The sequence below is a fragment of the Jaculus jaculus genome, chromosome 1, assembly GCF_020740685.1.
Source record: "Jaculus jaculus isolate mJacJac1 chromosome 1, mJacJac1.mat.Y.cur, whole genome shotgun sequence".
NCBI classification, from domain to species: domain Eukaryota; kingdom Metazoa; phylum Chordata; class Mammalia; order Rodentia; family Dipodidae; genus Jaculus; species Jaculus jaculus.
Window position 1 is genome coordinate 174,243,423 of NC_059102.1, and position 16,933 is coordinate 174,260,355.

The 16,933-nt window shown below is 34.8% G+C and overlaps 1 protein-coding gene and 1 pseudogene across 1 annotated transcript; both read left to right on the top strand.

Moving 5' to 3' along the window:
- Positions 1 to 5,355: 5,355 nt before the first annotated feature.
- On the top strand, positions 5,356 to 6,300 carry LOC101612509 (olfactory receptor 5D18-like). Its single transcript, XM_004667764.2, has one exon. It carries the CDS (start codon positions 5,356 to 5,358, stop codon positions 6,298 to 6,300), a length of 945 nt encoding a protein of 314 aa, XP_004667821.1.
- An 8,611-nt stretch (positions 6,301 to 14,911) lies between these two features.
- Positions 14,912 to 15,859, top strand: LOC101599606 (annotated as a pseudogene).
- The last annotated feature ends 1,074 nt before the right edge of the window (positions 15,860 to 16,933 follow it).

Here is a 16,933-nt window from a genome sequence, read left to right on the forward strand (position 1 = left end):
ATCATCCAATGATATATAAAGTCAAATGCATTGGCATAGTTAAGCCATAAATTATCCAGCAACTCTTTGTTCCTGCTAATATATGCTACTGAAAATTGCTCACACTTATAAAACTCAGCATACAATTATACTTAATTTTTATCTAACTAATTTCCTTAACTTTTGTCACTTCTAACTCTATCAGAATTATACGTACCTTGGAATGATTTTGGTACTTTTTTGTTTTTAAATACTACTATATTTATATCTCAAGATTTCTTTTCAGCAAGCATTATGTAATATTGGCATGAGTTAGACTTTGACACTTCTGTTCTCGCTTCAAGTGGAACCTATGAAATCCATCTAAGAATCATAGTATATAATTAAATCCCAATGCTTGTGATGTTAGGTCTCTTAAGAACTACTTTAGATCTATTGAGAATTTCAATTCCTACTTTCTAATGTCTTAGTTACAAAAAGACATGGAATATAAATTTTAGCTTATATGGCTGAATGTTAAAAGGTATCCAGGGCCATGTAAAAGATTTTTTTCTGCTTAAATAAAATGTAAATGGACATTCAAAGCCAAAGTGTTAATCATGCATATCAAGTGTATCTACCCTGGGGATATTGTATTACATGTGGAGTGTGTTGATGTTGTTAATTTCACAATTTTCAGAGATAAAGTCCTTATACACATAAATTGTTTTTTGAGACATATCAAATAATACATTATTTATTTAGAAAAATATGTATTCTAAGAACAAAAGAAGTTCCCTCTAACTAGATATTTAGAGACCCTATCAATCAAGCATCAGAATTCTCTAGAGTCTGTTTCCCCAAAGCGAAGGAGTTGAGTATTAATAAACTAGATGATCACATATAATAGCTCCAAAGACTGTCTATTCTTCATGATATCACTCTGCTTCTTCCAGAAGGTTTGATATTTGCTTCCTTCACTGAATTTCATTTTCAAACTTTATTTTCTGCCTTTATTTGAGAAATTCCAAAGACTATTTTAATTTTGAGAGTGATTGTGCATGTAATTTATAAATCATGTTAATGATATATATTTTATAACAAATATTCATCAGGAAATCTGAGCATTTGGTGAGTTGCTTCATTGCTGAGTGGCTTTCAGATCTTACAGGAGGTATACATGTATCCACAATTTAAGGGAAGAAGGAACATACGTGAGTTGAAGGAGAGTAGCTAATGGTAAACATTGCAATACCATACTAAAGATTCACTTTCCTAACATCATGGTACTTAGCCTTAAATTATTTTCTTAATTGTTGTTACATATACTAAGTCTTTAAAATATTAAAAATATATCAGACCTGTCATGAAATTTTATTAATGGAGTGAGCATACCCTAAGATATGTATGTGTTCAATACAAAAATGTGCCAGGTGTTTTACGTGTGTTATATAAAAATAAGTGTAGTGAAATTAGAGCAGGAGAAAAATGATGCCATTTATATAAACAAAAGGTCTTTCTTGGAAGAGCTATATAGAAAACTGAGTCTTTAAATAGAATATAAAATATTCAGAGTTAATAGTTGCACTTCAGTGGATTGAAAGAAATGAGATTTTTCAAACCTAAAAAATGTTAAGACAAACTCATAAGAATTAAAATAACTTGATCATATGTCCCAGTACCATTGAAGAAATCCAGATGTAACAATTTCAATATGATGTATTTTATACTAAATGGTAGTCAAAATTACTTATTAATTGCATGCAAATGAAAGGGAAAGTTGGAGTGTAGTCTTAAACTACGGAGGGTCCTTCCATCTAAATAATCACTAACGACTGTAAGAATGAAGAGAGAGGTGATCTGGGTGCGTTTTGTGTGCTTCTCGTTAATCCTGACAATTCACTCAAGGTTATGTGCCTATAAGCTCCAAGCCCCAGGCAGTGTTGTACAAGGAACTGACCACCACAGAGCAGGGGTGAGATCAGGGGACGTGTCAGTTCCAACATGAGTTTTAGTTATAAACTTAAAAAGGATCAGAATGGATTTGAAGCCCCTCGTTTCCTCATAAAAAATGCTACAATCAGAGGTACAATTAACTTATTCTATGTAGCAAAACACTTAGGTACTTAGACACTTAACCTGGCACTGAAGAATACCATGATTATTTTTTATGAAATTACTTCCATCACACAATCTTATTTATTGTGGTTCTTTGTGGATTTTTGCAATATCTGCTGTATATGTTTATTTGGAGACAACTTGGCATGTAGCCTGAAGCTCATTATCCTCCTGCCTCAGACTTTTGGGTTGCAAGGTTACACGTAAACAGAGCTATGCCCACCTTAAAATTCTAGAATAGAGATAAAAGAATATTGTTTGAAAAACATATTTAAAACTGGGCAAAATCATGATCGGATGTAGAAAAATGGTATAGTCACTAATGACCAAGTTGTTTCATTGACATATAAGTTGTACTGAAAGATTTTAGAAACCCAGAGAGTACTGAATCAAGGCAAGCATGTGTCAGGGATTTAACCAATCAGGAAAACAAGTGACAGTCACAAGAATGTGAATCAGAGAATAATGTATCAGGAAAAAATAATTCAATAATAAATGCACAATTTCCAACTTAGCCCAAGAATTCTAAGTAAGGATTATGTCTTACTATTAGTGTAGGGTAAATTTTAGCACAAAGGTGAACTGGCCTAAGTTCTTTTAATTCCAAATTCTCAGTTAGTAGTTCTATTGCAAGAGACAGACTTCATTTCTTCTTCAACATGACAGATTTTTCTACATTAGTGGTCCTAGTTTTTAATATTGATATAAGCTTGAGACAGGTGATTTTGTATATAATATATTACAAAGACTCTCTGGCACTCTGAAAGAAGTTTTAGCCAGGGTAAGAAAGCAAAGAAAAAGAATATATGTGAAAATCAATAATGCTGAAAGACTTCCTAATATGTCGGTCTCACATAAAATTATTATGAAAAAGAGTGTCATACATATTTCCAATGACAAACTGAAGGAGTGGATCTTGTAGAGGTGAGCAGAGGAGCCTTATTGAAAAAGAAACAGGCAGTGAAATTGTGCTGATTAATACGGAAGACAAGCACAGTAGGCATTTTGTTAGCTCTTACATCTCATGTCAGTCTGGCTTTGACTGTGGTGTGGAGACCTTCCAACAGGCCACTTGCCTCTGCCAGATGAGGTACATTCTCTCAGCGCAGGGATTCTCTCTGAGGAAGGTTGAGCACCTTACCAGATGCAATAGTTTCATCAGAATTGCTGGTAGCAGGAGGCAAATATACCATGAAATCCTCCCTGTGTATAGTTATAGCCCAATTTATAAAAGTTAATTTCCCAAATATATAGTCAAGTCTTTCTTGTAAACACATGACACTGTCTGAACACAGTTCACAAAGGTCCTTCAGATACCAATGAGAATAGTGAAATGATGTCATTTCTGTCTGGTCTCACTGGGCCTTGCCTTAGTGGCCTGCTTCATAAGAGGTTCTCAACTGTCACGGGTCAAATTTGTGCTGGTCAACTAGACGTGTTACAAAATGACGTGATATTTGTGAAGCCCACACACTAATTTGCAGAACCAGTCATTTATTCAGCTAAATGGTACAAAATTTCGAATAGACACCTTGCTGATTAAAAATGTAGCATGTCCTTACTATTCAGTTATTCATATCCGTAATTTCCTTTGGGGATGATGCTCTTTAGCTGACTAAATAAAGAAATAATTTGTGGGTGTTTCAGTGACATACTACTCTTGTACCATATGCTTTAGTCCTTTTTAATTTCTAACAAACAACTTTTTCTATTTAATTCAATATGTACTAGAAATATACTTTATAACCTGAAAATGCAACCAGTGTGAATGTTTAAGGATATTTCCAGGAGATGGGGCGATCACTGTGGGAACATGTATACCTGAGCTCAATACCCAGCACCTATGTAAAATGTCAGGCGTGGCCCACGTGTGCCAGTCACCACTGAACCAAGGCAAGGAGAGACAGAAAGGTTTCTGGAGCTCCCTAGTCACTAAGCCTAACTGAGTGAAAGGAAAAATCAATGGGAGCTCCAGGTTCAGTAACTGTCTTAAGGAAATAGGGCAAAAAAGTAATATAGGACATCCAATGTCTTCCTGTACCCTCCATCCATGTAAATGCAGGGCCATGAGCATCTGCACACACAGTTTCATACATCACACACACACACACACACACACACACACACACACACATATACAACACAAATTAAAAAAATCACACCAAAACCAACCAAACAACATGTCAAAAATATCAAAAATAAAAATAATAATGATAAAGAATATTTCCAAAGTGCTTCATTGAGCAGCATGCTACATTGTTTGGCATTCTGCAGCTCTTAAATTCCACTGTGATTTTACCTAAGTTGCTATAGTACAGAGAACAGTGGAACTTTGTTTAGACTACTTAGATATTCTCTATATATGTTTATTTTACTCATTGTGTGTGTGTGTGTGTGTGTGTGTGTGAGAGAGAGAGAGAGAGAGAGAGAGAGAGAGAGAGAGAGAGAGAGAGAATGGATGTGCCAAGGCCTCTAGTCACTGCAAATAAACTCCAGATGCATGCACCACCTTGTGTATCTGGATTACTTGGGTCCTAGAGAATAAAACCTGGATCCTTTGGCTTTGTAAGCAACCACCTTTACCACTAAGCCATCTCTCCAGCCCCTCCTTAGATATTTCAAGTGTCATTCATATGAGATCCTGCCTAGAGAAGTAAAAGTTCATTATAAGACTAATGGGGCAGCCCTTTTATTATAGCTACTGGGAAGGCAGGATGATCTTGCTCCATCACAATGCTCTTATCCAGCATGCACAAAGGCCTATGTTCAATCAGCAGTACCTAACATTTTAAAGGTTCATTATCAGTTAACTGTGAATTCTAATGATATATATTCCTTCCCATGAATAGTTACATTTTTTTCCTTCCACTTTAAATATAGAACATTCTGAATATCTCCACCGATCTGAGCATATGGACACTAAAAGCTATGTTTGTTTGACTTTGCAAATGTCTCCTTTGCAGTCATAATTATATCTTACTGTGAAATATTCTGCTTACCACTTGTACTTATTGGTCACTTACATGTAGTTATAATATTTATAAGTACTATGTTTTCATTGCAGTTGAGGAAACCAAGTGGCACAGGTCAGTCCTGAGACATCACGTGAGACCGTGAGCAGAGGCAGAGCATTAATGACTGAGGAACGGTGACCATAGTTGTCTTCACTGTTTACTTCAAGGTTTGACCGCTTCTACTGTTCCACCCTGCCCAGTTCTGCTGCTCAAATCTATGTCTTTCCTTCAGCTGGTGCTTCTTCTTTATTTTAATTGCAGCACCATGGTACATGGCATGATGAACCAGAGCTCTGTGACCAAGTTCACTCTGGTGGGCTTTTCAGAATACCCTGGGCTCCAGCCACCTCTCTTCCTTGCATTCCTCACCATCTACACAATCACTCTAGTAGGCAACTTGGGGTTAATTACGGTTAGAAAGATCAATCCCAAACTTCACACACCCATGTACTTTTTTCTCAGCCACCTTTCATTTTTGGATATCTGTTATTCTAGTGTGTTTACACCCAAGCTGTTGGAGATCCTGGTTGTGGAGAACAGAACAATCTCATTCGTAGGTTGCATGGCACAGTTCTTCTTTGGCTGCATGTGTGTGATCACAGAAATGTATATGTTGGCAGTGATGGCCTATGACAGGTTTGTGGCCGTGTGTAACCCCTTGCTCTACATGGTTGCTATGTCTCATAAGCTGTGTGCTCTCCTGGTAGGTGGAAGTTACCTGTGGGGTGGCCTGTGTGCCACAATACTCACATACACTCTGTTGCAACTTTCCTACTGTGGGCCAGGCGTCATCAATCACTTTGGCTGCGAGTACTCTGCCATCCTCTCTGTTTCCTGCTCTGACTCCTCCTTCAGCCAAATGGCATGTTTGGTCATCTCTATACTCAGTGAGGCTTGCAGTGTCCTGATCACTCTGGCCTCCTATGTCTTCATAGTTGTCACTATCGTCAAGATGCCTTCCAAGGGTGGACTCCGGAAGGCCTTTTCTACCTGTACTTCCCACCTGACTGCCATCTCCATCTTCCATGGAATCATCCTTCTTCTGTACTGTGTCCCCAACTCCAACAGCTCCCAGCTTTTTGTAAAAGTAGCTACTGTTCTTTATTCAGTCATGATCCCCATGCTGAATCCCCTCATCTACAGCCTGAGGAACAAAGATGTGAAGGAGACCGTCAGGAAGCTAATCAGTTCTAAACTGCATTCTCATTGATATTATTTACTTAATAGATGCTTATTTGTATCTTAGCTAAGCCTCTATTCATCTCCGTTATTGAAGACACTTTAGCTTTCAGTGAATGTGTGATGTGGTTATATGGGTTTTGTTGTTAAACTGATTTTCTTGTCTTTCTTAAAAAACTTAAGTCATTAATAACAGATGACCTGTTTTAATTCCTTGAAAATATGTAGTATATTTCATTTTTCAGGTTAGTATTTTATAATACATTTCTATGACACTCATGATGAAAATCAGTTTCTCAAACATATTTGTCTTATCTTTAATTTTCCCTGAAATGTTTAAGCATTAATCCATTAAAACGTCTTGCTGCAATCCTGTACTTTCACGTGTTCTCCTTACATATTTCAAAGCCCCTAAACTTTCATGTTTCAGGTTGATTTCATTCATTTCAATACATGCTTGTGTAATCTTACCCTCTCATAGGATCTAAAAATGTCATTTGATTTAGGATCTGTGCCTGGGCCACTGTGACCTCTGTCCATGTACTTGTTGCTTCGTTAGCCTTCAATCCTTTCTTCTTTTTTTGTGTCTCAAAAATGAGAGAGAAGGTATAAAGTCTCCACTGGGAATTTGGAGTGGTTTAGAGAGTAACAGAACCTTCTTTTATTTGTGGGAGGGCAGTTGGGTGGCAATAATTCAGGAGCTAGGGGACCAGATAGTCAGTTACACACAGCTTCCACTGAATTAGTAACCTCTGGGTTCTTGTCTTAATACAAACAATAACATCTATTATCCAGAGAATAAAGTTTATAAAGGTTATAGGTTTGAGAGTTTATGAGAAGCAAAGAACACAGAACTCTTGTATAGCAGGAAAGTGTTGACAGAAATGGAAAATCACACACAGATACCCACCTGGGATGTCTTAAAGAAGTTTACTGGATGGGGAGGGGGCCACTGAACTGGTTAGCCCAGTCCCAAAGCCAGAAGTTTACATGCCACCAGATTTTCTGTAAAAGGGAATAATCCATTTACATTCTGAGGAAAGGATGTGTCCTCAGAAGGGGATGATCTCTTCTTAAGAAAGAGATTAAGAGGTAACCCTTCAGACATTTCTAGCCTCTAGCAAAGTAGATGGTTCAAAAACATTTTCAGGAAGAAAGCAATAAGGAAAAACATAAATTATGCCTTAAAACTCAAGGATGTCCCTTGTTTTTGCTTTTAAAGAGTCCTATTACCAGTAAATTGCCTCAAGCTGAATTTTGTCTTCCCAGTGTTTTTAATAATTTTAATTTGTTATTTGATTCATTCTTTCATTATGTTTAGCATTACTAATTTGATTTGACTTTATCTCTTCATAAGTAAGGGGTGATGAACTTTAAATATTTGAATTCTGAAATGTTAAATTATGATCTTATAGGATTTTTAAATAGATATATGTGTACATCATAGAGAATTTGCATAACAAACACTAATACTGTGGTCTTGCTGTTTATGTAAAGACTGTGTTATGTAAAGACTGTGTTAATGCTAGCAACAGTGACATGGAAACCTCTTATCAGTATAGGTTTTAAACTTTTAACATTTATGATTCCCATATAATGAAGCATATAATAGTTATGCTTTTATAAAATATTGATAAGAACAATGCAATATTATACTTGATACAGAGATTTATTTTCTATATTTTTGTTGTTGTTGTGGTGGTGGTTTTGTTGTTGTTATTTTGGTTTTAAGAGGTAGGGTTTCACTCTAGCCCAGGAAGGCTAGAATATACTTTGTAGTCTCAGGGTGGCCTCAAACTCACAAACTCACAGTGATCTTCCTACCTCAGCCACCCAAATGACAGAATTAAAGGTATTTGTGACCATGTTTGGCTTATTTTCTAAATTTCTTACTTAAGTAGATATATTATCTAGAGGAAAAGGTTGATAATGAATTTTCAAATTGAAAGATTATTTTCCATTTAGAATTCAGTTAAGTTTTCTGCTGTAGTCTCCTAAGACGATTTAGTAAACTATCTATTGTATGACATACAAAATAAATGAATGAGTGTACTTTATGATCTCAAGATAAGTGGGAAAGAATGTTCACATTTTGCTGTAGAAAACCTACAAACAAAATTATTTTAAAACATTACACATGTGGCTGCTATTCTTTCATTCAACAGGTTCTTCCTGCAAAAAATCATCAGTAGGCTATTAAACAAATAGAATAAGAAAAGTGAAAATAATATGAAAGTATCAAGAACCTAATTGAAAGCCCAAGGAGCATAGTTTTTTGTTTATTGTGGTTTTTCAAGGTAGGACCTCACTCTATTCAGGCTGACCTGGAATTTACTATGTAGTCTCAGAATTGTCAAGAACTCATAGCAATCCTCATACCTCTGCCTCCCAAGTGCTGGGATTAAAGACATGCACCACCATGAGTGGTGAGGCATATTGTTTTTTGTTATTCTTCTTTTGTTTTGTTTTTATTTTGCAACTTCAAATAGTGGTTAGAAATATACAACTACTTTTTTAGGACCTTAACATTTTCTGAGGGACAATTGCAATCCACAAGATGCTTAACACTGCAAAACAGGTTATGAGTGTTCAGTTACTGCACAGACATCTGAACATCATTCCTGGGATGAATCCCACTTGAACATGCTATGCAATCTGTTGCCATTATACTTTAATATTTTTAATTTTCATTTACTTATTTGAGAGAGAGAGAGAGAGAGAATTGGTATTCCAGGGCTTCTAGCTGCTGCCACCAAACTCCACACACATTCACTACCTGTGCAACTGGATTACATGGGTCCTGAGAAATCAGACCTGGTTCTTTGACTTTGCAGGCAAGAACCTTAACCACTAATAAATCTCTTCAGCCCTTATGCTTTAATCTTAAATTGAATGACTAGAAATGAGTTATACTAAAATTTTCTTAAATTTCCCCTGAATGTATATGCAGGTGTATGTGTATGCATGTACACATTTTCATAGTTTAATAAAAATGTTTCTTGAGGCAGAAAATAATTTATAGAGTTTTGTAATATTCAATAAATATATTAGGATTCAAAGCAGACTATTTTATATTTACATGCTCATCTTGATGTTTTAACTTGGACTTATATAATATAATTTGTTGTCAAAAGAAAAGTAGTAGAAAAGTAATACAAAAATGAATAGGTGTAAACTTTTTTTAAAATTTTTTTTCATTTTTTATTTATTTACTTGAGAGTGATAGAGAGAGAAAGAGGCAGATAGAGATAGATAGAGAGAGAGAGAATGGGCGCACCAGGGCCTCCAGCCACTGCAAACGAAATCCAGACACATGCGCCCCTTGTGCATCTGGCTAACATGGGACCTGGAGAATCAAGCCTTGAACCGGGGTCCTTAGGCTTCACAGGCAAGCGCTTAACCACTAAGCCATCTCTCCAGCCCGAGGTGTAAACTTTTAAAACATTATAACCCTTTGTAAATGGATCATTTATGTATTCAAATATCATATATTTACAGCAAAATTCTAACCAATACTTATCCTAAAATCAGTGTTTTACCTGGAAAGCTAAATGTATTTTAGATAATGTATGCCAGTGCTCATATGGTTGTTTCCATGGTTGATTCTCATTGCTTCTTAGTCTTCACATGAACTGACATGATATTCTTATTTTATAGCTTAGGGTACACTGGGAAAACATGAAACTTTTTATTGAATGGGCTGGAACATAATGTTCGTTAAGGATGCATGTAACACTATAAGTGTGTGTGTGTGTGTGTGTGTATGGGGGTGTGTGGGTGGGTGTGGGGGTGTGCATGCCTCTACTTTCTAAAGTTTGCATCTACTGAAGTAACAATTATAAAAATTAGATCTAGATACTATTATAAAAATATTATGCTTTGTAAATTTGACAAATAATTAATGGGACAACAATCATATGGTTATTCGAAAAGTGTCCTCTGGGATTATATCACATGATATTTTCCTTATACAATTGACTTCTCTGGTGGCAAAAAGAAAATAAAAATGAAAAAATTAGGACAGAAAAGTACATAAAAAAAGAAAATGGAAAGTATATGGTTTTATGAAAACATGTATTTATGGACATCAGATTCAATTGTTACTATCTCTTACTGTAGATAAGATGCATAGAAAAACAAAATTTGAGCACCCATTGTTGGAATCAGAAGGTAACATAAATGTTGAGTCATGTAATCTAAACCTTTATGGAATTAAATTGGAAAATATACAGGTTTTCTGTAGGTTTGAAAAATAAAATTCTCAGAAGTTATTTTTGGAAAAGTTTGGATGGTATAGACAATGATTCTTTAGATATTAAAGTAGAAATATTAATAACAATAACCTCAAATTTCAATGATCTATTAAGTATGATATATTCATTGCAGGAATATATGGTTGTTGATATATCATTATAGTTCAGTACTGAATCTATAGCATTAACAAAATATGAGAAAATCATAAACCCGTTTTAAATTTTTATAAATTTTTAATTTCTTATGTGTGCTTTCTAAGAATTTCTACCAATAGTGTCTATGTCTATATCCGTACAATGTATATCCATGAAGGTATAAATAAATTGATTTAATTTAAAATATTGGATTATTTCCTTTTGAATTTATCATCCTGTATTTCCTGAACACTCCTGATGTCTAATGTTTTTCAAAATTAATGAAGCTAGTCAAAGACATACTTAGTCTATAATTCTTAGTCTATATGATTAAGAGCAAAAAAGTATATGAATCTGTATTAAGTATGATTCTGCTTGAATATTGTACAAGCATGAACCCAATGGAATAACTATAAATTACTTATCAAGTGTAATTTACTTGCAGATACTGGATTGGATATGGCCAGGGTCATATTTTATTGTTTTGATGAGCTTCAGAAGAACAATCTCTATAAGTTGGTTTTTTAATATTTATTTTATTTTATTTTCATTTATTAGACAGAAAGAGAGAGAATGGGCACACCAGGGCTTCTCACAACTGCAAATATATGTTCCACCTTATGCACCTGGCTTATGTAGGTTCTGGGGAGTTGAACCCCATCCTTGAGCTTCACAAGCAAGTGCCTTAACCACTAACCCATCTCCCCAGTCTAATAAGTTGTTTTTTTAAGAAATGAAAATATTATTTAGCATAAGTTATATTCCAAGTAATAGAGGAGGGAGATTCCTGTAATTACTATCATTACAGTTCATGACAACAAACTATCAAGATTCTCAAGGGCCTGTGTCCCCAGTGTCAAGCAAACAAGATTATGGATGGGGTTTCAAGGGCTGGCTCTTCCTCAATACATCATTATGTTTTTCCAATATCCACATTTGGTAAAATATTATTAATTGACTCTTTTACTGAATTCTGTTTTTCAAGGATTATTCACCGCATAAATTTATGCAAACTATAAGAAAATTCTACTTTTAAAAGAGATTATGCATACAGTTTAGATTAAAAAATATAATGGCAATTGGATGATTGAAATACAGTCAAGAAAATATGGCTTTGGTGAGCTATTGCAACATGTGATATCTTTTCAATCTCATAAAATGTATATATGTAGACCATATTATATATACATATATATGTATATACACTATGTCCAAAAGGTTGTGTGAGAGGACAAAATGTATTTGAGCTGAGGCACAGGGATATACTCTTCTTTATCTAATGGAACATATAATGGTGCTAGCCTCTATCTTCACTGTTCTTGCATTAGTGTACTGAGTTTGAAATTATTACCTTATTCTCTATATCCCATAATAGGAGTTTTAAATAAGTGTTAAATTTGAGTTTTATTTTCATGAATTTTAATGAATTTAGGTACACAAAGTACAAAACACAAAATAATATAAATAAAAAATCTATATATAATATAGAGGAATTGATGCAAAATAGAGCAGGAATTAAAACTAGTAACACTAGTACAACCAAAATAGTTGTCTTATAGAAGCAAAGTATAAAACTATTATGAAAATAGGGCATGAATCTGGAAGGAGAAGGGTTAGGTCAGCTATGAGCTTTAAATATATTTTTTGAAATATTGATGATTTAACAAAATAATTGTTTATGTGTTTCCTCTGTGATTCATAGAACCTTACAGTGAACAATTTCAATTTAGTGCACTTTTTAAGACCATGTGGTGAAAATTACTTACATTATTATCCCCAAGCTTACGAAAAAGTTGATTTGTACTTATTATGCTTACAAAAAATTTATTATTATCATTATTATTATTATTATTATTATTATTATTAAAATGTCAGGTTTGAAAGGACTCTTTCAAAATGTCAGGTAGGTATAACAGAATGGAGAGGGATGGATGTTTTGGAAGATCACTAGCCTGATGGTATAGTAGAAATAAGAGACTACAGAAGATTGAATACAGTATCTTGGCCAGTGAAAAAGCAAAGTGAAAAGGAGGACAAAAGAGAAAATGACCCTGGGAGTTTGCATTGAAGTTCTTAATGCTGAAAATAAAATGAGATAACTTATGGAAAGACAGGCTTTCTTTTGTTTGTTTCCTTTTGAAAACCATTTAAACTGGTGCAATTGATGTATTCTATTTAGGAATCCCCAAAGTATATATGTAAGTACTTAGTTTAATTAGCTATAAAGAACATTTCATTTGGATCCACAAAATTTACCATTATAACATTATTTTAGCAATTATTGTGTCCTGTGTGAATTAGGGAGGATCTTATCATTCTTTTTTTTTTTTTTCTTTTTGACCTTGTTTTAAGAAAGGGTCTCACTATTGCACATACATTCTTTAGACTCATGACCTTTCTTTAGACTCCTGAGTTCAGGGTTAGAGATGTCTATACCATACCAGATTGTATTCTCCTTCTTAAACTGGTAACTGCAATATACATTCTGAGATTTTAGTTCTGGACTAGAGATGAAGGAATAATTTTAAAGTTTAATAAATTTCTAAATAACAATGGATGCAGGAAAATGGAATGGTCACTGGTGGTCAGGACGATTCATGGAAACTAAAATTGTGATGAAATATTTAGCCATCCACAGAGTCCTGAACATGAGTCAGAGTCTGACAGTACATAATGAGAAATGACACTGGAGAAATAGGAAGAAAGAGAGGAATTAAGCTAGGCATAACTTCAATGTCAGTCTTCAGCTTGGTTGATGAATCTAAGTGTATAATAATTTTTATAAGTTAAAATAAACCAACTGACAAATTTTGGCATGCTAGTGAACTCATCTTACTTAGCTCAAATAGTTACCTCCAAATTCTAAGTTAGTAGTTATATGACAAGTAATGACAATTTCTTAAGTTTAATCTTTCTTGCCTTCTTCTAATCAAGATGATCAGTGTCCAGGTTACTATTTGAAAAGATTTAAAAGATTAAATAAAAAGATTTTAAAAGATGGAAGGTTTTTTTAGAGGAGGAAGAGTTTTTATGGAAAAACCAGGATGTAGAAGTTTTACTAAAAAGATGGTACACAAGGACTGTACAAACTGCTAGGAATCATTAATTTTAAACTGTGATGACTTCCATTTTGGTTTAGAGACTCAAAAATCTGCGTGGGTCATTTATGTCACATGAGTTCTAATCATGTTGGGAATCAAGTTGTAACACCTCTATTGACACAAAGGCATCATCATCAAAACCCAAAATTACTTATTTTGCAAGTAATTATTATTGCAAACTTCTCCAATTGTGTGATTGTGCTACAATAAAAGTAGTCTCAGTGTGACGGAGTGAATAACATTCACAAAGGACCCTGCAGATCTCATTGTAGCTGACAGTCTATGCCTTAGATTATTGGTGACTGGGTTCATGGAGACTCTCATCTTTTACAAAGAAAAAGTTGTGCCAGGTCTCCAGTGTGTTCCCAATGATCAATCATAATGACTGTGCTTACTTACATCTCTAGCTTCAAAAAGTTCTAATATCCAAACTCCTCAGAGGTTATAAAAAAAATAGGCTGTTCACCTTTTGCGATCTTCCAGATGCCTTATTTCTTCCCTGGCCTCACATTAGCTAGTTAGTGAAAACATTTGTGTGTGTTTTGAATGAAATATTACATTTTATCACTTAAGTTTTACAGTTCCTAATTGCTAATTTTAACAAAAGCCTCACTGTGTCTTCCTATCCAGAAGAAGGGAATGTAAAATATAAGACTATTCTAAAACACTCCCTTTATGTAACTCTTAGAATATTTGAAGGCATATGTTGAGTGTGTTTATTCTTCCCAAGGATGTCTCTGGCATAAATATGTAAGTGTTACTATTCCTCCAATGCACGTCTAACTTTTCTGTATGTCTTCTTTCTTTGCATGCAATTATATTTCATCATGATATGGTCTAAAGATCAGGTAACATTAGAATTATCTACATGCATATAAACATAGTTTACAAGAGAGGCTATTGCTAATAACTACATTTTTATTCCAGATTAAAAAGAAAAGCTACAGTACTGGTGAATGAAAGCTGTGGTACCTCATCACTCATCAGCAAATGGGCTCACAGGATCCATGGAGAGAAGCACGCTCGTAACACCTGCTCATATTAGTCTTCAGACTTGGTCATGAGCCCTACCTGAGTTTCTGCCCCTCCACTCGGTCAAGTTCTTCTGTTCAAATTTATTCTCTTTCTGATTCTTACTTTTTTAATTAAATTCATGGCACATGATATATTAAACTACAGTTCAGTGATGACATTCATCCTGGTGGGCTTCTCAGAATATCCATATCTCCAGGTGCCCCTCTTTCTTCTACTTTTAACCATCTACACAGTCACATTGGTGGGGAATGTAGGCATAATTATGGTCATAATGATTGACCCAAAACTTCACACACCCATGTACTTTTTCCTTCAGCAACTTTCAATTTTGGATATCTGTTATTCTAGTGTATTTATACCCAAACTATTACAGATCTTGATTATGAAAGACAGAACTATTTCCTTCAATGGATGCATGACACAATTTTTCTTCATTTGTACATTTGTGATTACAGAAATGTTCATGCTAGCAGTGATGGCCTATGACAGGTTTACGGCCGTTTGTAACCCTCTGCTCTATACCGTTGCTATGTCTCATAAACTGTGTGCTCTCCTGGTAGCTGGAACTTAACTTGGGGTGGCTGTGTGCACTGGCTCTCTCATATACTATGCTGCAATTAACTTACTACTAATATGGCATCATCAATCATTTTGGCTGTGAGTACTCAGCTGTCATCTCTGTATCTCGCTCTGGCTCCTCTGTCAGCCAGGTGGAGTGTTTAGTCATCTCTCTACTCAGTGAGGCTTGCAGTGTCCTGATCACTCTGGCCTCCTATGTCTTCATAGTTGTCACTATCGTCAAGATGCCTTCCAAAGGTGGACTCCAGAAAGCCTTTTCTACCTGTACTTCCCACCTGGCTGCCATCTCCATCTTCCATGGAATCATTCTCCTTCTGTACGGTGTCCCCAACTCCAACAGCTCCCACCTCTTTGCCAAAGTAGCTACTGCTCTTTATTCAGTCATGATCCCCAAGCTGCACCCCACATCTACAGCCTGAGGAACAAAGATGTGAAGGAGACCGTCAGGAAGCTAATTAATTCTAAATTGCATCCTCACTTGATATAATTTGAAAATATATTTATGTCCTAAGTCTTCCTAATATTTTCTTAAACATTGTTGACACTTTATATTTCAATGACAATGTGCTTATGTTTTGAATGTAATATTAAATATGTTATTATGTCAGAGTTCATAATGACGTTTTCTCCTGATTAAGCAAATATGGGGCCCGATGAGTCATAGATCTAAGAAACTTAAAATATATATACTTCAAGATTTCCCCACTGCATATTATGTAAGGTGTAATGAGAAAAGATGAAAAACATTCGTAACTCCTTACTGAGGCTATTGTCAAATGTATGGTTGTTCTAATAATTACTTCATGCTCAAATGTTAAGCATCTCTACAATGTCTATACTCAGGTGCTATAATTTACAATATTGAATGTGTATACCCCAAATTTTCTAAATTTTCCTTTCACCTTAATACTGCATTTCAGGTAGAATGGTGAGTTTGGGTCACTATTAGGAAAATACTGTCTCACTTTGGGCCAGCAGGTTCTGAAAATTCTAGGTACTATTTATATATCTCAGCTGCTTTTAATGAAAATATAATTTACGAGGGTTACAAAAGGTACTAAAACAATATTTATATTAAAAATAAGTATCATTTTCAAGTAATAATACTTATAGGTACCATTAAGTGACACATACCCATATTGTTAAAGTGGCTTTAATCATACTTTCTCACAACAAACATTTCTCTCTCCCAAAATTCTCCTCCTCAGTAAATGTCATCTGAATCTGCTTCTCTGTATAAGCAGGGAGAAAATACTTGACATTATTCCTCAGCTCTTATAAACCTCTCTTGGATAGTAACAGGCTTTACATCACCAAAGTAGTTATTTTTATTCATGTCCTTTATTTTTAGCCATAATTTTAAAAAGTTGTTCTCAATAATTAAAATGAATATTCTTTTCTATTCTTACTCTGTTAATATTTTTATTTCTTTACTTGAGAGAAGAAGGAGAGCTAGACACACACACACACAGAGAGAGAGAGAGAGAGAGAGAGAGAGAATGTGGGTAAGCCTAGGCCTCCTACCACTACAAGAGTTCCAGGTGCTTGTGCCACTTTGTGG